General features: G+C 57.1%; 1 protein-coding gene across 2 annotated transcripts in view; it reads left to right on the forward strand.

Moving 5' to 3' along the window:
- Positions 1-26610, forward strand: part of si:dkey-183c6.8 (protein O-GlcNAcase) — a 65142-nt gene that overhangs the window by 28925 nt on the left and 9607 nt on the right. For both annotated transcript variants that reach the window (XM_046329555.1, XM_046329554.1), the window contains exons 9-17: positions 21005-21091; positions 21356-21813; positions 22401-22575; positions 22716-22772; positions 22950-23035; positions 24811-24915; positions 25384-25475; positions 25667-25850; positions 26038-26197. In XM_046329555.1, the coding sequence (XP_046185511.1) occupies positions 21005-21091; positions 21356-21813; positions 22401-22575; positions 22716-22772; positions 22950-23035; positions 24811-24915; positions 25384-25475; positions 25667-25850; positions 26038-26197 (1404 nt within the window). The remainder of the gene's footprint in view (positions 1-21004; positions 21092-21355; positions 21814-22400; positions 22576-22715; positions 22773-22949; positions 23036-24810; positions 24916-25383; positions 25476-25666; positions 25851-26037; positions 26198-26610) is intronic.

Consider the following 26610-nt stretch of genomic DNA (forward strand, 5'->3'; position numbering starts at 1 on the left):
GAGTGTGAGTGAGGGAGTGAGTGAGTGAGTGTGGGAGGGAGGGAGGAGTGAGTGTGTGTGAGAGGGAGGGAGTGAGTGTGTGTGAGAGGGAGGGAGTGAGTGTGTGTGAGAGGGAGGGAGTGAGTGTGTGTGAGGGAGGGAGTGAGTGTGTGTGAGAGGGAGTGAGTGTGTGTGAGAGGGAGTGAGTGTGTGTGAGAGGGAGTGAGTGTGAGTGAGGGAGTGAGTGTGAGAGAGGGAGTGAGTGTGAGTGAGGGAGTGAGTGTGAGTGAGGGAGTGAGTGAGTGAGTGTGGGAGGCAGTGAGTGAGTGAGTGTGGGAGGCAGTGAGTGAGTGAGTGAGTGTGGGAGGCAGTGAGTGAGGGAGTGAGTGTGAGAGGGAGTGAGTGTGGGAGGCAGTGAGTGAGTGAGTGTGGGAGGCAGTGAGTGAGTGAGTGTGGGAGGCAGTGAGTGAGTGAGTGAGTGAGTGAGTGTGAGAGGGAGGGTGTGAGGGAGTGAGTGTTAGAGGGAGTGAGTGTTAGAGGGAGTGAGTGTGAGAGGGAGTGAGTGTGAGAGGGAGTGAGTGTGAGAGGGAGGGAGTGAGTGAGTGTGAGAGGGAGGGAGTGAGTGAGTGTGAGAGGGAGGGTGTGAGTGAGTGTGAGAGGGAGGGTGTGAGTGAGTGTGAGAGGGAGGGTGTGAGTGAGTGTGAGAGGGAGGGTGTGAGTGAGTGTGAGAGGGAGGGTGTGAGTGAGTGTGTGAGTGTGAGAGGGAGTGAGTGAGTGAGTGTGAGAGGGAGTGAGTGAGTGTGAGAGGGAGTGAGTGAGTGTGGGAGGGAGTGAGTGAGTGTGGGAGGGAGTGAGTGAGTGTGGGAGGGAGTGAGTGAGTGTGGGAGGGAGTGAGTGAGTGTGAGAGGGAGGGAGGGAGTGGGGAGGGAGGGAGTGTGAGAGGGAGGGAGTGTGAGAGGGGGAGGGAGGGAGGGAGTGAGTGTGAGAGGGAGGGAGGGAGGGAGTGAGTGTGAGAGGGAGGGAGGGAGGGAGGGAGTGAGTGTGAGAGGGAGGGAGGGAGGGAGTGAGTGTGAGAGGGAGGGAGGGAGGAGTGAGTGTGAGAGGGAGGAGGGAGTGAGGGAGGAGGGAGGAGGAGTGAGAGGGAGGGAGGGTGAGAGGGAGGGAGGGAGTGAGTGTGAGAGGGAGGGAGTGAGTGTGAGAGGGAGGGAGGGAGGGAGTGTGAGAGGGAGGGAGGGAGGGAGTGTGAGAGAGGAGGGAGGGAGGGAGTGAGTGTGAGAGGGAGGGAGTGAGCGTGAGAGGGAGGGAGTGAGGGAGTGTGAGAGGAGGGAGTGAGGGAGTGTGAGAGGGAGGGAGTGAGGGAGTGTGAGAGGGAGGGAGGGAGGGAGTGTGAGAGGGAGGGAGGGAGGGAGTGTGAGAGGGAGGGAGGGAGGGAGTGTGAGAGGGAGGGAGGGAGGGAGTGTGAGAGGGAGGGAGGGAGGGAGTGTGAGAGGGAGGGAGGGAGTGAGTGTGAGAGGAGTGAGTGTGAGAGGGAGGGAGGAGTGAGTGTGAGAGGGAGGGAGTGAGTGAGTGAGTGTGAGAGGGAGGGTGTGAGTGAGTGTGAGAGGGAGGGTGTGAGTGAGTGTGAGAGGGAGGTGTGAGTGAGTGTGAGAGGGAGGGTGTGAGTGAGTGTGTGAGTGTGAGAGGGAGTGAGTGAGTGAGTGTGAGAGGGAGTGAGTGAGTGTGAGAGGGAGTTAGTGAGTGTGGGAGGGAGTGAGTGAGTGAGTGTGGGAGGGAGTGAGTGAGTGTGGGAGGGAGTGAGTGAGTGTGAGAGGAGGGAGTGAGTGTGAGAGGGAGGGAGGGAGTGTGAGAGGGAGGGAGGGAGGGAGTGTGAGAGGGAGGGAGGAGTGAGTGTGAGAGGGAGGGAGTGAGTGTGAGAGGGAGGGAGTGAGGGAGTGTGAGAGGGAGGGAGGGAGGGTGTGAGAGGGAGGGAGGGAGGGAGTGTGAGAGGGAGGGAGGGAGTGAGTGTGAGAGGGAGGGAGGGAGTGAGTGTGAGAGGGAGGGAGGGAGTGAGTGTGAGAGGGAGGGAGGGAGTGAGTGTGAGAGGGAGGGAGGGAGTGAGTGTGAGAGGGAGGGAGGGAGTGAGTGTGAGAGGGAGGGAGGGAGTGAGTGTGAGAGGGAGGGAGGGAGTGAGTGTGAGAGGGAGGGAGGGAGTGAGTGTGAGAGGGAGGGAGGAGTGAGTGTGAGAGGGAGGGAGGGAGTGAGTGTGAGAGGGAGGGGGAGTGAGTGTGAGAGGGAGGGAGGGAGTGAGTGTGAGAGGGAGGGAGGGAGTGAGTGTGAGAGGGAGGGAGGGAGTGAGTGTGAGAGAGGGGAGTGAGTGTGAGAGGAGGGAGTGAGTGTGAGAGGGAGGGAGTGAGTGAGTGTGAGAGGGAAGGAGGCAGTGAGTGAGTGAGTGTGGGAGGCAGTGAGTGAGTGAGTGTGGGAGGCAGTGAGGGAGGGAGGCAGTGAGTGAGTGAGGGAGGGAGGCAGTGAGTGAGGGAGGCTGTGAGTGTGAGAGGGAGTGAGTGTGAGAGGGAGTGAGTGTGAGAGGGAGTGAGTGTGAGAGGGAGTGAGTGGGAGTGAGTGAGTGAGGGAGTGAGTGTGAGTGAGTGTGAGATGGAGGGAGGGAGTGAGTGAGTGTGAGAGGGAGAGGGAGGGAGTGAGTGAGTGTGAGAGGGAGTGAGTGAGTGTGAGAGGGAGGGAGGGAGTGAGTGTGAGAGGGAGGGAGTGAGTGAGTGTGAGAGGGAGTGAGTGTGAGAGGGAGGGAGTGAGTGTGAGAGGGAGGGAGTGAGTGTGAGAGGGAGTGAGTGAGTGAGTGAGTGTGAGAGGGAGTGAGTGAGTGAGTGAGTGTGAGAGGGAGTGAGTGTGAGAGGGAGTGAGTGTGAGAGGGAGTGAGTGTGAGAGGGAGTGAGTGTGAGAGGGAGTGAGTGTGAGAGGGAGTGAGTGTGAGAGGGAGTGAGTGTGAGAGGGAGTGAGTGTGAGAGGGAGTGAGTGTGAGAGGGAGTGAGTGTGAGAGGGAGTGAGTGTGAGAGGGAGTGAGTGTGAGAGGGAGTGAGTGTGAGAGGGAGTGAGTGTGAGAGGGAGTGAGTGTGAGAGGGAGGGAGTGTGAGAGGGAGGGAGTGTGAGAGGGAGGGAGTGAGTGAGTGAGTGAGTGTGAGAGTGAGTGAGTGTGAGAGTGAGTGAGTGTGAGAGGGAGTGAGTGTGAGAGGGAGGGAGTGTGAGAGGGAGGGAGTGAGTGAGTGTGAGAGGGAGGGAGTGAGTGAGTGTGAGAGGGAGGGAGTGAGTGAGTGTGGAAGGGAGGGAGTGAGTGAGTGTGAGAGGGAGGGAGTGAGTGAGTGTGAGAGGGAGGGAGTGAGTGAGTGTGAGAGGGAGGGAGTGAGTGAGTGTGGAAGGGAGGGAGTGAGTGAGTGTGGGAGGGAGTGAGTGAGTGAGTGAGTGTGAGAGGGAAGGAGTGGGGAGGGAGTGAGTGAGTGGGAGTGAGTGAGTGAGTGAGAGGGAGAGGGAGGGAGTGAGTGTGTGTGAGAGGGAGGGAGTGAGTGTGTGTGAGAGGGAGGGAGTGAGTGTGTGTGAGAGGGAGGGAGTGAGTGTGTGTGAGAGGGAGGGAGTGAGTGTGTGTGAGAGGGAGGAGTGAGTGTGTGTGAGAGGAGTGAGTGTGTGTGAGAGGGAGGGAGGGAGGGAGGGAGTGAGTGAGTGTGAGAGGGAGGGAGGGAGGGAGTGAGTGTGAGTGAGGGAGTGAGTGTGAGAGGGAGTGAGTGAGTGAGTGTGAGAGGGAGGGAGTGAGTGAGTGTGGGAGGCAGTGAGTGAGTGAGTGTGGGAGGCAGTGAGTGAGTGAGTGAGTGAGTGAGTGTGAGAGGGAGGGTGTGAGGGAGTGAGTGTTAGAGGGAGTGAGTGTGAGAGGAGTGAGTGTGAGAGGGAGTGAGTGTGAGAGTGTGAGAGGGAGGGAGTGAGTGAGTGAGTGTGAGAGGGAGGGAGTGAGTGAGTGTGAGAGGGAGGGTGTGAGTGAGTGTGAGAGGGAGGGTGTGAGTGAGTGTGAGAGGGAGGGTGTGAGTGAGTGTGAGAGGAGGGTGTGAGGAGTGAGTGAGTGTGAGAGGGAGTGAGTGAGTGAGTGTGGGAGGAGTGAGTGAGTGTGGGAGGGAGGGAGGGAGTGGGGAGGGAGGGAGTGTGAGAGGGAGGGAGTGTGAGAGGGGGGGAGGGAGGGAGGGAGTGTGAGGGGGAGGGAGGGAGTGAGTGTGAGAGGGAGGGAGGGAGGGAGTGAGTGTGAGAGGGAGGGAGGGAGGGAGTGAGTGTGAGAGGGAGGGAGGGAGGGGAGGAGTGAGTGTGAGGAGGGAGGGAGGGAGTGAGTGTGAGAGGGAGGGGGGAGGGAGGGAGTGAGGGAGTGAGAGGGAGGGAGGGAGTGGGAGGGAGGGAGTGAGTGTGAGAGGGAGGGAGTGAGTGTGAGAGGGAGGGAGTGAGAGTGTGAGAGGGAGTGAGAGTGTGAGAGGGAGGGAGTGGGAGTGAGTGAGTGAGGGAGTGAGTGTGAGTGAGTGTGAGATGGAGGGAGTGAGTGAGTGAGTGAGTGTGAGAGGGAGGGAGTGAGTGAGTGTGAGAGGGAGGGAGTGAGTGAGTGTGAGAGGGAGAGGGAGGGAGTGAGTGAGTGTGAGAGGGAGTGAGTGAGTGTGAGAGGGAGTGAGTGTGAGAGGGAGGGAGTGAGTGAGTGTGAGAGGGGAGGGAGTGAGTGTGTGTGAGAGGAGTGAGTGTGAGAGGGAGGGAGTGAGTGTGAGAGGGAGGGAGTGAGTGAGTGTGAGAGGGAGTGAGTGAGTGAGTGTGAGAGGGAGTGAGTGAGTGAGTGAGTGAGTGTGAGAGGGAGTGAGTGTGAGAGGGAGTGAGTGTGAGAGGGAGTGAGTGTGAGAGGGAGTGAGTGTGAGAGGGAGTGAGTGTGAGAGGGAGTGAGTGTGAGAGGGAGTGAGTGTGAGAGGAGTGAGTGTGAGAGGGAGGGAGTGTGAGAGGGAGGAGTGAGTGAGTGAGTGTGGAGGGAGTGAGTGAGTGTGAGAGGAGTGAGTGTGAGAGGGAGTGAGTGTGAGAGGAGGAGTGTGAGAGGGAGGGAGTGTGAGAGGGAGGGAGTGTGAGAGGGAGGGAGTGAGTGAGTGTGAGAGGGAGGGAGTGAGTGAGTGTGAGAGGGAGGAGTGAGTGAGTGAGTGTGAGAGGGAGTGAGTGTGAGAGGGAGTGAGTGTGAGAGGGAGTGAGTGTGAGAGGGAGTGAGTGTGAGAGGGAGTGAGTGTGAGAGGGAGTGAGTGTGAGAGGGAGGGAGTGTGAGAGGGAGGGAGTGAGTGAGTGTGAGAGGGAGGGAGTGAGTGTGAGAGGGAGTGAGTGAGTGAGTGAGTGAGTGAGTGAGTGAGTGAGTGTGAGAGGGAGTGAGTGTGAGAGGGAGTGAGTGTGAGAGGGAGTGAGTGTGAGAGGGAGTGAGTGTGAGGGAGTGAGTGTGAGAGGGAGGAGTGAGTGTGAGAGGGAGTGAGTGTGAGTGGGGAGTGAGTGTGAGAGTGAGTGAGTGTGAGAGGGAGTGAGTGTGAGAGGGAGTGAGTGTGAGAGGGAGTGAGTGTGAGAGGGAGGGAGTGTGAGAGGGAGGGAGTGAGTGAGTGTGAGTGGTGAGTGAGTGAGTGTGAGTGTGAGAGGGAGGGAGTGAGTGAGTGTGAGGAGGGAGTGAGTGAGTGTGAGTGGAGTGAGTGAGTGAGTGAGTGTGAGAGGGAGTGAGTGTGAGAGGGAGTGAGTGTGAGAGGGAGTGAGTGTGAGAGGAGTGAGTGTGAGAGGAGTGAGTGTGAGAGGGAGTGAGTGTGAGAGGGGAGTGTGAGAGGGAGGGAGTGTGAGAGGGGAGGGAGTGTGAGAGGGAGGGAGTGAGTGAGTGTGGAAGGGAGGGAGTGAGTGAGTGTGGAAGGAGGAGTGAGTGAGTGTGAGAGGAGGGAGTGAGTGAGTGTGAGAGGGAGGGAGTGAGTGAGTGTGAGAGGAGGAGTGAGTGAGTGTGGGAGGGAGGAGTGAGTGAGTGTGAGAGGGAGGGAGTGAGTGAGTGTGAGAGGAGGGAGTGAGTGAGTGTGGGAGGGAGGGAGTGAGTGAGTGTGGGAGGGAGGGTGAGTGAGAGTGTGGGAGGAGTGAGTGAGTGAGTGTGAGAGGGAAGTGAGTGGGGAGGGAGTGTGTGAGAGGGAAGGAGTGGGGAGGGAGTGAGTGAGTGGGAGTGAGTGAGTGAGTGAGAGGGAGAGGGAGGGAGTGAGTGTGTGTGAGAGGAGGGAGTGAGTGTGTGTGAGAGGGAGGGAGTGAGTGTGTGTGAGAGGGAGGGAGTGAGTGTGTGTGAGAGGGAGGGAGTGAGTGTGTGTGAGAGGGAGTGAGTGTGTGTGAGAGGGAGGGAGGGAGGGAGTGAGTGTGAGAGGGAGGGAGGGAGGAAGTGAGTGTGAGTGAGGGAGTGAGTGTGAGAGGGAGTGAGTGAGTGAGTGTGAGAGGGAGGGAGTGAGTGAGTGTGGGAGGCAGTGAGTGAGTGAGTGTGGGAGGCAGTGAGTGAGTGGTGAGTGAGTGTGAGAGGAGGGTGTGAGGGAGTGAGTGTGAGAGGGAGTGAGTGTGAGAGGGGTGAGTGAGTGTGAGAGGAGGGAGTGAGTGAGTGTGGAGGGAGGAGTGAGTGAGTGTGAGAGGGAGGGAGTGAGTGAGTGTGAGAGGGAGGGTGTGAGTGAGTGTGAGAGGGAGGAGTGAGTGTGAGAGGGAGGGAGTGAGTGAGTGTGGGAGGCAGTGAGTGAGTGAGTGTGGGAGGCAGTGAGTGAGTGAGTGAGTGAGTGTGAGAGGGAGGGTGTGAGGGAGTGAGTGTTAGAGGGAGTGAGTGTGAGAGGGAGTGAGTGAGTGTGAGAGGGAGGGAGTGAGTGAGTGTGAGAGGGAAGGAGTGAGTGAGTGAGTGTGAGAGGGAGGGAGTGAGTGAGTGTGAGAGGGAGGGTGTGAGTGAGTGTGAGAGGGAGGGTGTGAGTGAGTGTGAGAGGGAGGGTGTGAGTGAGTGTGAGAGGGAGGGTGTGAGTGAGTGTGAGAGGGAGGGTGTGAGGGAGTGAGTGAGTGTGAGAGGGAGTGAGTGAGTGAGTGTGGGAGGAGGAGTGAGTGAGTGTGGGAGGGAGGGAGGGAGTGGGGAGGGAGGGAGTGTGAGAGGGAGGGAGTGTGAGAGGGGAGGGAGGGAGGGAGTGTGAGAGGGAGGGAGGGGAGTGAGTGTGAGAGGGAGGGAGGGAGTGAGTGTGGGAGGGAGGGAGGGAGGGAGTGAGTGTGAGGAGGGAGGGAGGGAGTGAGTGTGAGAGGGAGGGAGGGAGGGAGTGAGTGTGAGAGGGAGGGAGGGAGGAGTGAGGGAGTGAGAGGGAGGGAGGGAGTGAGAGGGAGGGAGGAGTGAGAGGGAGGGAGGGAGTGAGTGTGAGAGGGAGGGAGTGAGTGTGAGAGGGAGGGAGGGAGGGAGGGAGGGAGTGAGTGTGAGGGAGAGGAGGGAGGGAGTGTGAGTGTGAGGGAGGGAGGGAGGGAGTGAGTGTGAGAGGGAGGGAGTGAGTGTGAGAGGGGGAGTGAGTGTGAGAGGAGGGAGTGAGTGTGAGAGGGAGGGAGTGAGTGTGAGAGAGGGAGGAGGAGTGTGAGAGGGAGGGAGGGAGGGAGTGTGAGAGGAGGGAGGGAGGGAGTGTGAGAGGGAGGGAGGGAGTGTGAGGAGGGAGGGAGGGAGTGTGAGAGGGAGGGAGGGAGGGAGTGTGAGAGGGAGGGAGTGTGGGAGTGTGAGAGGGAGGGAGTGTGGGAGTGTGAGAGGGAGGAGTGTGGGAGTGTGAGAGGGAGGGAGTGTGGGAGTGTGAGAGGGAGGGAGTGTGGGAGTGTGAGAGGGAGGGAGTGTGGGAGTGTGAGAGGGAGGGAGTGTGGGAGTGTGAGAGGGAGGAGTGTGGGAGTGTGAGAGGAGGGAGGGAGTGTGAGAGGGAGGGAGGGAGTGTGAGAGGGAGGGAGGGAGTGTGAGAGGGAGGGAGGAGTGTGAGAGGGAGGGAGGGAGTGTGAGAGGGAGGGAGTGAGTGTGAGAGGGAGGGAGTGAGTGTGAGAGGGAGGGAGTGAGTGTGAGAGGGAGGGAGTGAGTGTGAGAGGGAGGGAGTGAGTGTGAGAGGGAGGGAGTGAGTGTGAGAGGGAGGGAGTGAGTGTGAGAGGGAGGGAGTGAGTGTGAGGAGGGAGTGAGTGTGGGAGGGAGTGAGTGTGGGAGTGAGTGAGTGTGGGAGTGTGGGAGTGAGTGAGTGTGAGAGTGTGGGAGTGAGTGTGTGTGAGAGGGAGGGAGGGAGTGAGTGAGTGTGAGAGGGAGGGAGGGAGGGAGTGAGTGTGAGAGGGAGGGAGGGAGTGAGTGAGTGTGAGTGAGGGAGTGAGTGTGAGAGGGAGTGAGTGAGTGAGTGTGGGAGGCAGTGAGTGAGTGAGTGTGGGAGGCAGTGAGTGAGTGTGGTAGGCAGTGAGTGAGTGAGTGTGGTAGGCAGTGAGTGAGTGAGTGTGGGAGGCAGTGAGTGAGTGAGTGTGGGAGGCAGTGAGTGAGTGAGTGTGGGAGGCAGTGAGTGAGTGAGTGTGGGAGGCAGTGAGTGAGTGAGTGTGGGAGGCAGTGAGTGAGTGAGTGTGGGAGGCAGTGAGTGTGGGAGGCAGTGAGTGTGAGAGGGAGGGAGTGAGTGAGTGTGAGAGGGAGGGAGTGAGTGAGTGTGGAAGGGAGGGAGTGAGTGAGTGTGGAAGGGAGGGAGTGAGTGAGTGTGGGGGGGGAGGGAGTGAGTGAGTGAGGGAGGGAGGGAGTGAGTGAGTGAGTGTGAGAGGGAAGGAGTGGGGAGGGAGTGTGTGAGAGGGAAGGAGTGGGGGAGGGAGTGAGTGAGTGAGAGGGAGTCAGTGAGTGAGTGAGAGGGAGAGGGAGGGAGTGAGTGTGAGGGAGGGAGGGAGTGAGTGTGAGGGGAGGGAGGGAGGGAGTGTGAGTGGGAGGGAGGGAGGGAGTGGAGTGAGTGGGAGGGGAGGGAGTGAGTGTGCGAGGGAGGGAGTGTGAGAGGGAGGGAGGGAGTGAGTGTGAGAGGGAGGGAGGAGTGAGTGTGAGAGGAGGGAGGGAGTGAGTGTGAGAGGGAGGAGTGAGTGAATGAGTGTGAGAGGGAGGGATGGGGGAGGAGTGAGTGAGTGTGAGAGGGAGTGAGTGAGTGAGTGTGAGAGGGAGTGAGTGAGTGAGTGTGAGAGGGAGGGAGTGAGTGAGTGTGAGAGGGAGGGAGTGAGTGAGTGTGAGAGGGAGGGAGTGAGTGTGTGAGGGAGGGAGGGAGTGAGTGTGAGAGGAGGGAGGGAGTGAGTGTGAGGGAGGGAGGGAGTGAGTGTGAGAGGGAGGGAGGGAGGAGTGTGAGAGGGAGGGAGGGAGTGAGGGAGGGGAGGGAGTGAGTGTGAGAGGGAGGGAGTGAGTGTGAGAGGGAGGGAGTGAGTGTGAGAGGGAGGAGGGAGTGAGAGGGGAGGGAGAGTGTGAGAGGGAGGGAGGGAGTGAGTGAGAGAGAGAGGGAGGGAGGGAGGGAGTGAGTGTGAGGGAGGGAGGGAGTGTGAGGGAGGGAGGGAGGGAGTGAGTGTGAGAGGGAGGGAGTGAGTGTGAGAGGGAGGGAGTGAGTGTGAGAGGGAGGGAGTGAGTGTGAGAGGGAGGGAGTGAGTGTGAGAGGGAGGGAGGGAGTGTGAGAGGGAGGGAGGGAGGGAGTGTGAGAGGAGGGAGGGAGGGAGGGAGTGTGAGGGGAGGGAGGGAGGGAGTGTGAGAGGGAGGTGTGGGAGTGTGAGAGGGAGGGAGTGTGGGAGTGTGAGAGGGAGGGAGTGTGGGAGTGTGAGAGGGAGGGAGTGTGGGAGTGTGAGAGGGAGGGTGTGGGAGTGTGAGAGGGAGGGAGTGAGTGTGAGAGGGAGGGAGGGAGTGTGAGAGGGAGGAGGGAGGGAGTGTGAGAGGGAGGGAGTGTGAGAGGAGGGAGGGAGTGTGAGAGGGAGGGAGGGAGTGTGAGAGGGAGGGAGTGAGTGTGAGAGGGAGGGAGTGAGTGTGAGAGGGAGGGAGTGAGTGTGAGAGGGAGGAGTGAGAGTGAGGGAGGGAGGGAGGGAGTGTGGGAGGGAGGGAGGGATGAGGGAGGAGGAGTGTGAGTGAGTGTGAGAGGGAGGGAGTGAGTGTGAGAGGGAGGGAGTGAGTGTGAGGGAGGGAGTGAGTGTGGGAGTGAGTGAGTGTGGGAGTGAGTGAGTGTGGGAGTGTGAGTGTGAGAGTGAGGGAGTGAGTGAGTGTGAGTGTGGGAGTGAGTGTGTGAGAGGAGGGAGGGAGTGAGTGAGTGTGAGAGGGAGGGGGGAGGGAGTGAGTGTGAGAGGAGGGAGGGAGGAGTGAGTGTGAGTGAGTGTGTGGAGGAGTGAGTGAGTGAGTGTGGGAGGCAGTGAGTGAGTGAGTGTGGGAGGAGTGAGTGAGTGTGGTAGGCAGTGAGTGAGTGAGTGTGGTAGGCAGTGAGTGAGTGAGTGTGGGAGGCAGTGAGTGAGTGAGTGTGGGAGGCAGTGAGTGAGTGAGTGTGGGAGGCAGTGAGTGAGTGAGTGTGGGAGGCAGTGAGTGAGTGAGTGTGGGAGGCAGTGAGTGAGTGAGTGTGGGAGGCAGTGAGTGTGGGAGGCAGTGAGTGTGAGAGGGAGGGAGTGAGTGAGTGTGAGAGGGAGGGAGTGAGTGAGTGTGGAAGGGAGGGAGTGAGTGAGTGTGGGAGGGAGGGAGTGAGTGAGAGGGAGGGAGGGAGGGAGTGAGTGAGTGAGTGTGAGAGGGAAGGAGTGGGGAGGGAGTGTGTGAGAGGGAAGGAGTGGGGAGGGAGTGAGTGAGTGAGAGGGAGTGAGTGAGTGAGTGAGAGGGAGAGGGAGGGAGTGAGTGTGAGGGAGGGAGGGAGTGAGTGTGAGAGGGAGGGAGGGAGGGAGTGTGAGTGGGAGGGAGGGAGGGAGTGTGAGTGGGAGGGAGGGAGTGAGTGTGCGAGGGAGGGAGTGTGAGAGGGAGGGAGGGAGTGAGTGTGAGAGGGAGGGAGGGAGGAGTGAGTGTGAGAGGGGGAGGGAGGGAGTGAGTGTGAGAGGGAGGGAGTGAGTGAGTGTGAGAGGGAGGGATGGGGGAGGGAGTGAGTGAGTGTGAGAGGGAGTGAGTGAGTGAGTGTGAGAGGGAGTGAGTGAGTGAGTGTGAGAGGGAGGGAGTGAGTGAGTGAGTGTGAGAGGAGGGAGTGAGTGAGTGTGAGAGGGAGGGAGGGAGTGAGTGTGAGAGGAGGGAGGGAGTGAGTGTGAGAGGGAGGGAGGGAGTGAGTGTGAGAGGGAGGGAGGGAGTGAGTGTGAGAGGGAGGGAGTGAGTGTGAGAGAGAGGGAGGGAGTGAGTGTGAGAGGGAGGGAGGGAGTGTGAGAGGGAGGGAGTGAGTGTGAGAGGGAGGGAGTGAGTGTGAGAGGAGGGAGGGAGGGAGTGAGTGAGAGGGAGGGAGGGAGGGAGTGAGTGAGAGGGAGGGAGGGAGGGAGTGAGTTTGAGAGGGAGGGAGTGAGTGTGGGAGGAGGGAGTGAGTGAGTGAGGGAGGGAGGGAGTGAGAGGAGGGAGGGAGGGAGTGAGTGAGGGAGGGGAGTGAGTGAGTGTGAGAGGGAGGGAGGGAGTGAGTGAGTGTGAGAGGAGGGAGGGAGTGAGTGAGTGTGAGGGAGGGAGGGAGGAGTGAGTGAGAGGGAGGGGAGGGAGGGAGTGAGTGAGGAGGGAGGAGGGAGGAGTGAGTGAGAGGGAGGGAGGGAGTGAGTGAGAGGGAGGGAGGGAGGGAGTGAGTGAGTGTGAGAGGGAGGGAGGGAGGAGTGAGTGTGAGAGGGAGGGAGTGAGTGAGTGTGAGAGGGGGGGGAGTGAGTGAGTGTGAGAGGGAGGGAGGGAGTGAGTGTGAGAGGGAGGGAGTGAGTGTGAGGGAGGGAGGGAGTGAGTGTGAGAGGGAGGGAGGGAGTGAGAGTGTGAGAGGGGGAGGGAGTGAGTGAGTGTGAGAGGGAGGGAGTGAGTGAGGGAGGGAGTGAGTGAGTGTGAGGAGGGAGGGGAGTGAGTGAGTGTGAGAGGGAGGGAGGGAGTGAGTGAGTGTGAGAGGGGGAGGGAGTGAGTGAGTGTGAGAGGGAGGGAGGGAGTGAGTGAGTGAGAGGGAGGGAGGGAGGGAGTGAGTGGTGAGTGAGTGAGAGGGAGGGAGGGAGGGAGTGAGTGAGAGAGGGAGGGAGGGGTGAGTGAGTGTGAGGAGGGAGGGAGGGAGTGAGTGAGTGTGAGAGGGAGGGAGGGAGGGAGTGAGTGAGTGTGTGAGAGGGAGGGAGGGAGGAGTGAGTGTGAGAGGGAGGAGGGAGGGAGGGAGGGAGTGAGTGTGAGGGAGGGAGTGAGTGAGTGTGAGAGGCAGAGGAGGGAGGAGTGAGTGTGAGAGGGAGGGGAGGGGGAGTGTGAGAGGGAGGGAGGGAGTGAGTGTGAGAGGGAGGGAGGGAGTGAGTGTGGAGGGGGGGGGAGTGAGTGTGAGAGGGGGAGGAGTGAGTGAGTGTGAGAGGGGGAGGGAGTGAGTGAGTGTGAGAGGGGAGGGAGTGAGTGAGTGTGAGAGGGGGAGGGAGTGAGTGAGTGTGAGAGGGAGGGAGTGAGTGAGTGTGAGGGAGAGGGAGGGAGGGAGGGAGTGAGTGAGTGTGAGAGGGGGAGGGGTGAGTGAGTGTGAGAGGGAGGGAGGGAGTGAGTGAGTGTGAGAGGGAGGGAGGGTGAGTGAGTGCGAGAGGGAGGGAGGGAGTGAGTGCGAGAGGGGAGTGAGTGAGTGTGAGGGAGGGAGGGAGGGAGTGAGTGTGAGAGGGAGGGAGGGAGGGAGTGAGTGTGAGAGGGGGAGGGAGTGAGTGAGTGTGAGAGGGAGGAGTGAGTGAGTGTGAGAGGGAGGGAGGGAGTGAGTGTGAGAGGGAGGGAGGGAGGGAGTGAGTGAGTGTGAGAGGGGAGTGAGTGAGTGTGAGAGGGAGGGAGTGAGTGTGAGAGGGAGGGAGTGAGTGTGAGAGGGAGGGAGTGAGTGTGAGAGGGAGGGAGTGAGTGTGAGAGGGAGGGAGTGAGTGAGTGTGAGAGGGAGGGAGGGAGTGAGTGAGTGAGTGTGGGAGGCAGTGAGTGAGTGAGTGTGGGAGGCAGTGAGTGAGTGAGTGTGGGAGGCAGTGAGTGAGTGAGGGAGGGAGGCAGTGAGTGAGTGAGGGAGGGAGGCAGTGAGGGAGGGAGGCAGTGAGTGAGTGAGGGAGGGAGGCAGTGAGTGACGGAGGCAGTGAGTGTGAGAGGGAGTGAGTGTGAGAGGGAGTGAGTGTGAGAGGGAGTGAGTGTGAGAGGGAGTGAGTGTGAGAGGGAGTGAGTGTGAGAGGGAGTGAGTGTGAGAGGGAGTGAGTGTGAGAGAGAGGGAGTGAGTGAGTGAGGGAGTGAGTGTGAGTGAGTGTGAGATGGAGGGAGTGAGTGAGTGTGAGAGGGAGGGAGTGAGTGAGTGTGAGAGGGAGGGAGTGAGTGAGTGTGAGAGGGAGGGAGTGAGTGAGTGAGTGTGAGAGGGAGGGAGTGAGTGAGTGTGAGAGGGAGGGAGTGAGTGAGTGTGAGAGGGAGGAGTGAGTGAGTGTGAGAGGGAGGGAGTGAGTGTGAGAGGGAGGGAGTGAGTGTGAGAGGGAGGGAGTGAGTGAGTGTGAGAGGGAGGGAGTGAGTGAGTGTGAGAGGGAGGGAGTGAGTGAGTGAGTGTGAGAGGGAGTGAGTGTGAGGGAGGGAGGGAGGGAGTGAGTGTGAGAGGGAGGGAGTGAGTGAGTGTGAGAGGGAGGGAGTGAGTGAGTGTGAGAGGGAGGGAGTGAGTGAGTGTGAGAGGGAGGGAGTGAGTGAGTGTGAGAGGGAGGGAGTGAGTGAGTGTGAGAGGGAGGGAGTGAGTGAGTGTGAGAGGGAGGGAGTGAGTGAGTGTGAGAGGGAGGGAGTGAGTGAGTGTGGAAGGGGGAGTGAGTGAGTGTGGGAGGAGGGAGTGAGTGAGTGTGAGAGGGAGGGTGTGAGTGAGTGTGAGAGGAGGGTGTGAGTGAGTGTGAGAGGGAGGGAGTGAGTGTGAGAGGGAGGGAGTGAGTGAGTGTGGGAGGCAGTGAGTGAGTGAGTGTGGGAGGCAGTGAGTGAGTGAGTGAGTGAGTGTGAGAGAGGGAGGTGTGAGGGAGTGAGTGTTAGAGGGTGAGTGTGAGAGGGAGTGAGTGTGAGAGGGAGGAGTGAGTGAGTGTGAGAGGGAGGGGAGTGAGTGAGTGTGAGAGGGAGGGAGTGAGTGAGTGTGAGAGGAGGTGTGAGTGAGTGTGAGAGGAGGTGTGGTGAGTGTGAGAGGAGGGTGTGAGTGAGTGTGAGAGGAGGGTGTGAGTGAGTGTGAGAGGGAGGGTGGAGTGAGTGTGAGGGAGGGTGTGAGTGAGTGTGAGAGGGAGGGTGTGAGGGAGTGAGTGAGTGTGAGAGTGAGTGAGTGAGTGTGGGAGGAGTGAGTGAGTGTGGGAGGGAGGGGAGTGGGGAGGGAGGGAGTGTGAGAGGGAGGGAGTGTGAGAGAGGGGAGGGAGGGAGGGAGTGTGAGAGGGGGAGGGAGGGAGTGAGTGAGAGAGGGAGGGAGTGAGTGAGAGGGAGGGAGGGAGGGAGTGAGTGTGAGAGGGAGGGAGGGAGGAGTGAGTGAGAGAGGGAGGGAGGGAGTGAGGGAGTGAGAGGGAGGGAGGGAGGGAGAGGGAGGGAGTGAGAGTGTGGAGGGAGGGAGTGAGTGTGAGAGGGAGGGAGGGAGGGAGTGAGTGTGAGAGGGAGGGAGGGAGTGTGAGAGGGAGGGAGGGAGGAGTGAGTGTGAGAGGGAGGGAGTGAGTGTGAGAGGGAGGGAGTGAGTGAGAGGGAGGGAGTGAGTGTGAGAGGGAGGGAGGGAGTGTGGGAGGGAGGGAGGGAGGGAGTGTGAGAGGGAGGGAGGGAGGGAGTGTGAGAGGGAGGAGGGAGGGAGTGTGAGAGGGAGGGAGTGTGAGAGGGAGGGAGTGTGAGGGAGGGAGTGTGGGAGTGTGAGAGGGAGGGAGTGTGGGAGTGTGAGAGGGAGGGAGTGAGTGTGAGAGGGAGGGAGTGAGTGTGAGAGGGAGGGAGTGAGTGTGAGAGGGAGGGAGGGAGTGTGAGAGGGAGGGGGGAGTGGAGAGGGAGGGAGGGAGTGTGAGAGGGAGGGAGTGAGTGTGAGAGGGAGGGAGTGAGTGTGAGAGGGAGGGAGTGAGTGTGAGAGGGAGGGAGTGAGTGTGAGAGGGAGGGAGTGAGTGTGAGAGGGAGGGAGTGAGTGTGGGGAGGAGTGAGTGAGTGAGGGAGGGGAGTGTGGGAGGAGTGAGTGTGGGAGTGAGTGAGTGAGTGAGTGTGGGAGTGAGTGTGTGTGAGAGGGAGTGAGTGAGTGTGTGTGAGAGGGAGGGAGTGAGGGAGTGAGTGTGAGAGGGAGGGAGTGAGTGAGTGTGTGAGTGAGGGAGTGAGTGTGAGAGGGAGGAGTGAGTGAGTGTGAGTGGTGAGTGGTGTGGGAGGCAGTGAGTGAGTGTGGAGGCAGGAGTGAGTGAGTGTGGTAGGCAGTGAGTGAGTGAGTGTGGGAGGCAGGAGGAGTGAGTGTGGGAGGCAGTGAGTGAGTGAGTGGGAGGCAGTGAGTGAGTGAGTGTGGGAGGCAGTGGTGAGTGAGTGAGGGAGGCAGTGAGTGTGGGAGGCAGTGAGTGTGAGAGGGAGGGAGTGAGTGAGTGTGAGAGGGAGGGAGTGAGTGAGTGTGGAAGGGAGGGAGTGAGTGAGTGTGGAAGGGAGGGAGTGAGTGAGTGTGGGAGGGAGGGAGTGAGTGAGTGAGAGGGAGGGAGGGAGTGAGTGAGTGAGTGTGAGAGGGAAGGAGTGGGGAGGAGTGTGTGAGAGGGAAGGAGTGGGGAGGGAGTGAGTGAGAGGGAGTGAGTGAGTGAGTGAGAGGGAGAGGGAGGGAGTGAGTGTGAGGGAGGGAGGGAGGAGTGTGGGGGAGGGAGGGAGTGAGTGTGGAGGGAGGGAGGGAGGGAGTGTGGTGGGAGGGAGGGAGTGTGAGTGGGAGGGAGGGAGGGTGTGCGAGGGAGGGAGGAGTGAGGGAGTGAGGGAGTGAGTGTGAGAGGAGGGAGGGAGTGAGTGTGAGAGGGAGGGAGGGAGTGAGTGTGAGAGGGAGGGAGTGAATGAGTGTGAGAGGGAGGGATGGGGGAGGGAGTGAGTGAGTGTGAGAGGGAGGGAGTGAGTGTGAGAGGGAGTGAGTGAGTGAGTGTGAGAGGGAGGGAGTGAGTGAGTGTGAGAGGGAGGGAGTGAGTGAGTGTGAGAGGGAGGGAGGGAGTGAGTGTGAGAGGGAGGGAGGAGTGAGTGTGAGAGGGAGGGAGGAGTGAGTGTGAGAGGGAGGGAGTGAGTGTGAGAGGGAGGGAGTGAGTGTGAGAGGGAGGGAGTGAGTGTGAGAGGGAGGGAGGGGAGTGTGAGAGGGAGGGAGGGAGTGAGTGAGTGTGAAAGGGAGGGAGTGAGTGTGAGAGGGAGGGAGGGAGGGAGTGAGTTTGAGAGGGAGGGAGTGAGTGTGGGAGGGAGTGAGGGAGTGAGTGAGGGAGGGAGTGAGTGAGTGTGAGAGGGAGGGGAGTGAGTGAGTGAGGAGAGGGAGGAGTGAGTGAGTGTGAGAGGGAGGGAGGGAGGAGTGAGTGTGAGAGGGAGGGAGGGAGGGAGTGAGTGAGTGTGAGAGGGAGGGAGGGAGTGAGTGAGTGAGTGTGAGAGGGAGGGAGGGAGGAGTGAGTGAGTGTGAGAGGGAGGGAGGGAGGGAGTGAGTGAGAGGGAGGGAGTGAGTGAGTGTGAGAGGGAGGAGTGAGTGTGAGAGGGAGGGAGTGAGTGTGAGAGGGAGGGAGTGAGTGAGTGTGAGGGAGGGAGGGAGTGAGTGTGAGAGGGAGGGAGGGAGGGAGTGAGTGTGAGAGGGGGAGGGAGTGAGTGAGTGTGAGAGGGAGGGAGTGAGTGGAGTGAGTGATTGTGAGAGGAGGGAGGAGTGAGTGTGAGAGGGAGGGAGGAGTGAGTGAGTGTGGGAGGGAGGGAGTGAGTGAGTGTGAGAGGGAGGGAGGGAGTGAGTGAGAGGGAGGGAGGGAGGGAGGGAGGGAGTGAGTGGTGAGAGGGGGAGGGAGGGAGTGAGGGAGGGAGGCAGTGAGTGAGTGAGGGAGGGAGGCAGTGTGACGGAGGCAGTGAGTGTGAGAGGGAGTGAGTGTGAGAGGGAGTGAGTGTGAGGGAGTGAGTGTGAGAGGGAGGAGTGAGAGAGAGGGAGTGAGTGAGTGAGTGAGTGAGTGTGAGATGGAGGGAGTGTGAGTGAGTGTGAGAGGGAGGGAGTGAGTGAGTGTGAGAGGGAGGGAGTGAGTGAGTGTGAGAGGGAGGGAGTGAGTGAGTGAGTGAGTGTGAGAGGGAGGGAGTGAGTGAGTGTGAGAGGGAGGGAGTGAGTGTGAGAGGGAGGGAGTGAGTGTGAGAGGGAGGGAGTGAGTGTGAGAGGGAGGGAGTGAGTGAGTGAGTGTGAGAGGGAGTGAGTGTGAGGGAGGGAGGGAGGGAGTGAGTGTGAGAGGGAGGGAGTGAGTGAGTGTGAGAGGGAGGGAGTGAGTGAGTGTGAGAGGGAGGGAGTGAGTGAGTGTGAGAGGGAGGAGTGAGTGAGTGTGAGAGGAGGGAGTGAGTGAGTGTGGAAGGGAGGGAGTGAGTGAGTGTGGAAGGGAGGGAGTGAGTGAGTGAGAGGAGGGAGGGAGTGAGTGAGTGAGTGTGAGAGGGAAGGAGTGGGGAGGGAGTGTGTGAGAGGGAAGGAGGGGGAGGGAGGAGTGAGTGAGAGGGAGTGAGTGAGTGAGTGAGAGGGAGAGGGAGGGAGTGAGTGTGAGGGAGGGAGGGAGTGAGTGTGAGAGGGAGGGAGGGAGGGAGGGAGTGGGAGGGAGGGAGGGAGGGAGTGGGGGAGGGAGGAGGAGTGTGAGAGGGAGGGAGGGAGGGAGTGAGTGTGAGAGGGAGGGAGGGAGGGAGTGAGGGAGTGTGAGAGGGAGGGAGTGAGGGAGTGTGAGAGGGGGAGGGAGTGTGAGAGGGGGAGGGAGGAGTGAGTGAGTGTGAGAGGGGGAGTGAGTGAGTGAGTGTGAGAGGGAGGGAGTGAGTGTGGGAGGGAGGGAGTGAGTGTGAGAGGGAGGGAGGGAGTGAGTGAGTGTGAGGGAGGAGGGAGTGAGTGTGAGAGGGAGGGAGGGAGTGAGGTTGTGAGGGAGTGAGTGAGTGTGAGAGGGAGGGAGGAGTGAGTGTGAGAGGGAGGGAGGGAGTGAGTGTGAGAGGGAGGGTGTGAGTGAGTGTGGGAGGGAGGGAGTGAGTGTGAGAGGGAGGGAGGGAGTGAGTGTGAGAGGGAGGGAGGGAGTGAGTGTGAGAGGGAGGGAGGGAGTGAGTGTGAGAGGGAGGGAGGGAGTGAGTGTGAGAGGGAGGGAGTGAGTGTGAGAGGGATGGGGGAGGGGAGTGAGTGTGAGGGAGGGTGGAGTGAGTGTGAGAGGGAGGGTGTGAGTGAGTGTGGGAGGGAGGGAGTGAGTGAGTTGTGAGAGGGAGGGAGTGAGTGAGTGTGAGAGGGAGGGATGGGGGAGGGAGGGAGTGAGTGTGAGAGGGAGGGAGGGAGTGAGTGTGAGGGAGGGAGGGAGTGAGTGTGAGAGGGAGGGAGGGAGTGAGGTTGTGAGGGAGGGAGTGAGTGTGAGAGGGAGGGAGGGAGTGAGTGTGAGGGAGGGAGGGAGTGAGTGTGAGAGGGGGGTGTGAGTGAGTGTGGGAGGGAGGGAGTGAGTGTGAGAGGGAGGGAGGGAGTGAGTGTGAGAGGGAGGGAGGAGTGAGTGTGAGAGGGAGGGAGGGAGTGAGTGTGAGAGGAGGGAGGGAGTGAGTGTGAGGGAGGGAGGGAGTGAGTGTGAGAGTGGAGGGGAGGAGTGAGTGTGAGAGGGAGGGAGGGAGTGAGTGTGAGAGGGTGTGAGTGAGTGTGAGAGGGAGGAGGGTGTGAGTGAGTGTGAGAGGAGGAGAGAGTGAGTGAGTGAGTGTGAGAGGGAGGGATGGGGGAGGGAGGGAGTGAGTGTGAGAGGGAGGGAGGGAGTGTGAGGGAGGAGGAGTGGGTGTGAGAGGGAGGGAGGGAGTGAGTGTGAGAGGGAGGGAGTGAGTGTGAGAGGGAGGGAGGGAGTGTGAGGGAGGGAGGGAGGAGTGTGAGGGAGGGAGGGAGGGAGTGGGAGTGAGTGGAGGGAGGGAGGGAGTGAGTGGGTGAGAGGGAGGGAGGGGAGTGAGTGTGAGAGGGAGGGAGGGAGGGAGTGAGTGTGAGGGAGGGAGGGAGTGAGGGAGTGTGAGTGGGGGAGGGAGGGAGTGAGGAGTGTGAGAGGGGGAGGGAGGGAGGGAGTGAGTGAGTGTGTGTGAGGGGGAGGGAGGGGGAGTGAGTGAGTGTGAGAGGGGGAGGGAGTGAGTGAGTGAGTGTGAGAGGGGGAGGGAGTGAGTGAGTGAGTGTGAGAGGGGGGAGGGAGTGAGGGAGTGTGAGAGGGGGGGGAGGAGTGAGTGAGTGAGTGGTGAGTGTGAGGGGAGGGAGGGAGTGGAGGAGTGAGTGTGAGAGGGGGAGGGAGGGAGTGAGTGAGTGAGTGTGAGAGGGGGAGGGAGTGAGTGAGTGAGTGTGAGAGGGGAGGGAGTGAGTGAGTGAGTGTGAGAGGGGGGAGGGAGTGAGTGAGTGAGTGTGAGAGGGGGGGGAGGGAGTGAGTGTGAGTGAGGTGAGTGAGTGAGTGAGGGTGAGTGAGTGTGAGAGGGAGGGAGGGAGGGAGTGAGTGTGAGAGGGGGAGGGAGGGAGTGAGTGAGTGTGAGAGAGGGGGGAGGGAGTGAGTGAGTGAGTGAGTGTGAGAGGGAGGGAGTGAGTGTGAGAGGGAGGGAGGGAGTGTGAGAGGGAGGAGTGAGTGTGAGAGGGAGGGAGTGAGTGTGAGAGGGAGGGGGAGTGAGAGGAGAGTGAGAGGGAGGGAGTGAGTGTGAGAGGGTGTGAGAGGAGGGAGTGAGTGTGTGTGAGAGGGAGGGAGTGAGTGTGAGAGGGAGGGAGGGAGTGAGTGTGAGAGGGAGGGAGGGAGTGAGTGTGAGAGCGAGGGAGTGAGTGAGTGTGAGAGCGAGGGAGTGAGTGAGTGTGGGAGGGAGTGAGTGTGAATGGGAGTGTGAAGTGGTGTGTGAGTGAGTGAGTGAGTGAGTGAGTGAGTGAGTGAGTGAGTGAGTGTGAGATGGAGGGAGTGATTGAGTGAGTGTGAGATGGAGGGAGTGAGTGAGTGTGAGAGGGAGGGAGGGAGTGAGGGAGGGAGTGAGGGAGTGAGTGTGTTAGGGAGTGAGTGCGAGAGGGAGTGAGTGAGTGTGAGAGGGAGTGAGTGAGTGTGAGAGGGAGTGAGTGAGAAAGGAGTGAGAGAGATAGAGAGGACTGGAGCGTGTGAGTGGGCTGAAAATCAGAACACTCAGTGCCTCCACACCCCTAGGGGTAACTGCTATCACCAGGGTTACGATAGAATGTTGGGGGTCAGGCTAGTGTGATACATGATCTGACAGGCTCATTATATTTGCTTTGCAAAAAATGTATACATTTTACTCAAGTTCTGACTGAACTACTTTTCACATACATTTTGACAAACCATGTGTGTCATATCAAATCAAAATCGTTAGCAGCGTAGCGAAATGCTTGTGAGTCTAGTTCCGACAGTGCAGCAATATCTAACAAGTAATCTAACAATTCCACAACAACTACCTAATACACACAAATCTAAGTAAAGGATTTGTCTGTATCATCATATATGGATGCACAATGACCGAGCAGCATAGGCAAGATGCAATAGATGGTTTAAAATACAGTATATACATATGAGATGAGTATTGCAAGATATGTAAACATTTATTAAAGTGGCATTATGAAAGTGACTAGTGATCCATTAGTTTTTTTTGTGTGTGTGTGAGTGAATGTGTATTTCTCACCATAGTGTATGTGTTTCTAACAATGATGTGTGTGTGAGTGAATGTGTATTCTTCATCTTGGTTTGTGTGTTCCTAACCATGGTGTGTGTACATATATGGTGTGTGTAGATGAGGAGCACCAGTACTGTCCAGAGATGGCACTGTCTACTGCACTGCACAACTGGATGGAAGAGCTCAGCCAACCACTGCAGCCAGGTTGTGTGTGTGTGTGTTTTGTGGTACTCAAAAGATCTCAACTCGGCTTGATCTCAACTGTTCATCCTGATGTGGATTCAGATCGGTGTCAATTCTAATTCTACCAATCTACTCATTCTAATTCTATAATTCTCATTTTAATTCTACTCATTCAAATTCTATACTTGTAATTCTATAATTCTACTCATTCTAGTTTTATAATTTGAATCATTCAAATTATATAATTCTACTCATTCTAGTTCTATATGTGTGACTTCTCCACAGGTCGCCAGAGCAGACAGGCAGACCAGAGGTCATCGGGTCAAAAGTCGGGGACCCTAGAGAGTGAAAACTGTCACCCCACCACCAGAGAAGTTTGCCCTAAACCCCCTAGAGACCCTCCGCAGGGGGACAGCCCTCCCCCCTCCAGCCCTGAGGGAGAGGAAGGGGTGAGAAGGAGGGAGAAAGAAGGAAGGAGTGAGGGAGGAGACGGAGAGGAAAGAGAGAGGAAACTCCACAACAACCAGTTCCAACAAGGGCCAGGCCAGCCAAGGAGTCCAGGGGGGGTGCTTTGTGTTGGGAAGGCTCCTCTAAGCGAGTCCCAAATCCGTCTGCTGGTAGGTCTCCACTACCTTCCCCATGAGCACGGCCCATCAGCCCAGAGATTGTTACAGGACCTCACCTGGCTCAAAGAACACTGCCACCTGGTCAGCGCCAATGACAAGAAGGGACCGCCGCAGAAGGTCTGTGTGTGTTTGTGTGTGCCCATTTACTGAATCTGACGGCATCTCAACTGTATGTGTGTGTATGTACACTATGTCAAAAAATAACATTGTATTTGTGGCACAGCGGTCTAAGGCACTGCATCTCAGTGCTAGAGGTGTCACTACAGACACCCTGGTTCGAATCCAGGCTGTATCACAACTGGCTGTAATTGGGAGTCCCATAGGGCGGCGCACAATTGGCCCAGCATCGTTGTAAATAAGAAGTAACTTCTTAACTGACTTGCCTAGTTAAATAAAGGATAAAAAAATAATAATAATTGTTCACATGCATCGCAAACAACAGGTGTAGACTAACAGTGGTGCTTACTGATGGGGCGTTCCCAACAATGCAGAGAGAAGAATAGAAAAGAATAGAAGGATAATAACACTGGGAATAAATACACAATGAGTAACGATAACATGGCTATATACACAGTAGACCAGTACCGAGTCGATGTGCAAGGGTACGAGGAGGTAATGTGTGTGCACCTGTGTGTGTGTGTCTGCATGCTTGTGTGTGTGTGTGTGTGTGTGTGCCTTCATGCTTGTGTGTGTGTGTTTTGCAGGCGGAGGAGTGGCGTGGCCGAGCAGCTGGGTTCCTAGGTGTGTGTGAGGAGATTGCAGCGCTGCACAGTAGTGTTGTGAGTGGAGTGAGCAAGGCCGTGCTGTATGACCTTTACCCTTACGTATGGGACCTCAGAAACACTGCACTGGTGGCCAAGGCCTTCATCTGCTGGCTCGGTGAGTAGAGGGGGGAGGGAGGGAGAAGGAGAGCGAGAGAGGGGCTAAGGACAGAAAAACATTTTAAACTTGGATAAAGCATACACTGTAAGATTTTACTATACTCTTTTTCTCTCCACCTCTCCCTTTATCTGTCCAAGATGGGCGTGTGTTGAGTGACAGCTCTCCGTTGGGTTCCTGGAGGAACTGCTTCCACTGTGAGTAGAGGTGACTCCTGACCCCTCAACCCTGATCCCTCAACCCCAACCCCTGACCCCTCCACTGTCTTTGACCCCTGATCCTTCAACCCTGAACCCTCATTGGGTCGTTATGGAATTGGGCATGGTCTTCCTTAAATGCTGTGTGATTGACAGGTGGGTTCTCATCTATGATAGGGTGCGGGACGACCACGGGGGCAGAGTTACTGGGGGTGGAGTCAGAACCCTGGGTGTTCAAAGGGGGAGTGTCCGGAGAGTTGCAGGTAGGACCGTGTGTGTGTGTGTCAAACAAATCTTATGTCGCATGAACGTCTTTAGCAGATGTTATTGTGGGTGTAGCAAAATGCTTGTGTTTCTAGCTCCAACAGTGCAGTAATATCTAACAATACACACAAGGAATGGAATTAAGAATATATAAATATTTGGATGAGCAATGTCAGAGCGGCATAGACTAAGATATAGTGAAATAAGATACAGTATATACATATGAGATGACTGATGCAAAATATGTTAACATTATTAAAGTGGCCAGTGATTTCAAGTCAATGTATATAGGACAGCATCCTCTAATGTGCTAGTGATGGCTATTTAACAGCCTGATGGCCTTGAGATAGAAGCTCTTCTTCAGTCTCTCGGTCCCATTTTGATGCTCCTGTACTGACCTCGCCTTCTGGATGATAGCAAGTTGAACAGGCAGTTGCTCGGGTGTTTGTTGTCCTTGATGATCTTTTTGGCCCACCTGTGACATCGGATGCTGTAGGTGTCCTGGAGGGCAGGTACCTTGCCGCCGGTGATCTGTTGGGCAGACCGCACCACCCTCTGGCGGGCCCTGCGGTTGCGTGCGCTGCTTTTGCCGTACCAGGCGGTGATACAGCCTGCCAGGATGCTCTCAATTATGCATCTGTAAAAGTTTGAGGGTTTTAGGTTTCAAGCAAAATTCTTCAGATTCCTGTTTTATTTTGATTCATTTTTTAAACCTGTATTTAAGTAGGCAAATCAGTTAAGAACAAATTCATATTTATAATCAGGCCTACACCGGCAAAACCAGGACGACGCTGGGCCAATTGTGCGCCGCCCTATGGGACTCCCAATCACAGTCGGTTGTGATACAGCCTTCTTCATCACACTGTCTGTGTGGGTGGACCATTTCAGTTTGTCAGTGATGTGTACGCTGAGAAACTTGAAACTTTCCACCTTCTACACTATGGTCCAGTTGATGTAGATGGGGGGTGCTCCCTCTGCTGTTTCCTGAAGTCCACGATTCACTCCTTAGTTTTGTTGCTGTTGGGTGAGCGTTTATTTTCCTGGCACCACACTCCCAGGTCTCGTCATTTTTGGTAATCAGGACTATTACTGTTGTGTCGTCTGCAAACTTGATGATTGAGTTGGAGGCGTGTGTGGCCACGCAGTCATGAGTGAACAGGGAGTACAGGAGGGGGCTGAGCACACATCCTTGTGGGGCCCCAGTCTTGAGGATCAGCACAGTGGAGGTGTTGTTTCCTACCTTCACCACCTGGGGGTGGCCCGTCAGGATGTCCAGGACCTAGTTGTACAGGGCGGGGTTCAGATCCAGGGCCTTGAGCTTAATGATGAGCTTGGGGGGTACTATGGTGTTGAATGCTGTTATTGTCAATGAACAGCATTCTTATTCCAATTGGTCAGACCAGCGTTGAATAGTCCTTAACACGGGTACTTCCTGTTTGAGTTTCTGCCTATAGGAAGGGAGGAGCAAAATGGAGTCATGATCAGATTTGCCAAAGGGAGGGCGGGGGAGGGCCTTGTAGATATCCCGGAAGTTGGAGTAGCAGTGGTTGAGTGTTTTAGCAGCACGAGTACTACAGTCAATGTGTTGATAGAACTTCAGTAAAGTTTTCCTCAAATTTGCTTTCTAAAACTCCCAGCTACAATAAATTTGGCCTCAGGATATGTGGTTTCCAGTTTGCATAAAGTCCAGTCTGTGTGTATTAAGTGCATGTATAAGAGAATATATTAATTTAAAATACATTAATTTTCCATGTATTGTGTCTTGCTCCTACAGATGCTTCTACCTATAGGCAGTAACAGTGAACTGTTCAGCCACCCTCCTCCTCTCTTCCCCACCTCACGACTCTACAACATACGACCCTACCACAACAAGGACAAGGTGAGAGGACATTTTCTCACACACACACACACACACACACACACACACACACACACACACACACACACACACACACACACACACACACACACACACACACACACACACACACACACACACACACACACACACACACACACGTTGTTCTGTTAGCTGACTGACTCTGTATTGTATGGTGACTTTCTGTGTGTATACATTATTTTTGTTATATATTATTATGTTATATATTAAGCCCATGACGGTTCTATGGTCGAGAGCTGCCAATACCCTAGACCAGGGACTTGCAACTCCAGTTCTCAGGGGCCTGATTGGTGTCACACTTTTGCCCCAGCCCCAGCTAACACACCTGACTCCAACAATCAACTAATCATGATCTTCAGTTTAGAATGCAATTAGTTTAAATCAGCTGTGTTTGCTAGGGATGGGGAAAGGTTAAACACCACTCGTATTATACCTCCTGTCCCCTAGGCGGAGCTGTATTGTATGGTGCGCCAGCTTCAACAGGGAGCCCAGGGGAGCCCTGATTCCAGTCCAGCACATCCTGACCTCATTGGAGACAGGTGTGTGTGTGTGTGTGTGTCTGTTCCTATGCTATGAGTCGAGCCAAGCTGTACTGAGCTGGCTTTGTTATGCATGGTTCAGGTCGGCAGAATAGTGTCAAAAGGGTATGTGTCTCTGAGCGTGCAAGCTTGAGGACAAATTATCAACAGTTTGTGTGCCTGTGTATTTATATGCATGTGTGTCCCTGCAGGTGTCTGGGGCCCTGCCTGGCTTTGTGTCCTGAGTACAGCATGGTGCTGGAGGATGAGCTAGGTGTGTGTGGGTGTGTGTTGGGTGTCGTAGATGTTCGTTCCTTTGCCAAGCGCTGCCAGACTTGCTGGATGCCCGCCATGAGAGATAAATACCCACCACGTACCGGACATGCCAACTCACAGGTTAGAACAAACAAACACACACACGCAGGTAAGAACACACACATAACACACACACACACTCATTCTCTCCCCAATCCTGCACTCTATCCCTCTCCCCTTCCCTCTCTCCATCTCTCTCTCCAACCCGCTCTCCACCCCATCCCCATCCCTCTTTCTTATGTATTATCCTGTACCTCCTGTCCTGTAGGAGGTGTTGCAGCAGATGGAGGAGGACCAAGGGGAATACCCAGACTCTCTTCTCTACCACTTTCCCTCCCAGCTCCGTCTGGACGCTTTGCCTGACCTGGTGGACATCAGTGTGACCCGCTGCCTGCTAACCGCACTCCTCACTGCCCTTAAAGCCAATGGTGAGAGTGTGTGTGTGGCGATGGGTTGAGTGAGTGTGGTGTGTGTGTGTAAGTGGATGTCATTGTGAACCCGCTGCCTGCTGACAGCTTTATTTACTGCACTGAAAGCCCACTGTGTGGGTGTGTGTGTGGGTGTGTGTGTGGCGATGGGTTGAGTGAGTGAGTGAGTGTGTGTGTGTGTAAGTGGATGTCAGTGTGAACCCGCTGCCTGCTGACAGCTTTATTTACTGCACTGAAAGCCCACTGTGTGGGTGTGTGTGGGTGAGTGTGGTACATGCAGACTTTGCCTTTTGAGGATAACTGTCTGTCCTCAATGGTTTTAGGCCCAGGTATAAAAAGTTACAATGATTTATTGAATTATTTATTGGTTATAGACTCCCCTGCGTATATATTTGGACAGTGAAGCTAAAACG

Source organism: Oncorhynchus gorbuscha, linkage group LG25, assembly GCF_021184085.1.
Source record: "Oncorhynchus gorbuscha isolate QuinsamMale2020 ecotype Even-year linkage group LG25, OgorEven_v1.0, whole genome shotgun sequence".
In the NCBI taxonomy this organism is placed as follows: domain Eukaryota; kingdom Metazoa; phylum Chordata; class Actinopteri; order Salmoniformes; family Salmonidae; genus Oncorhynchus; species Oncorhynchus gorbuscha.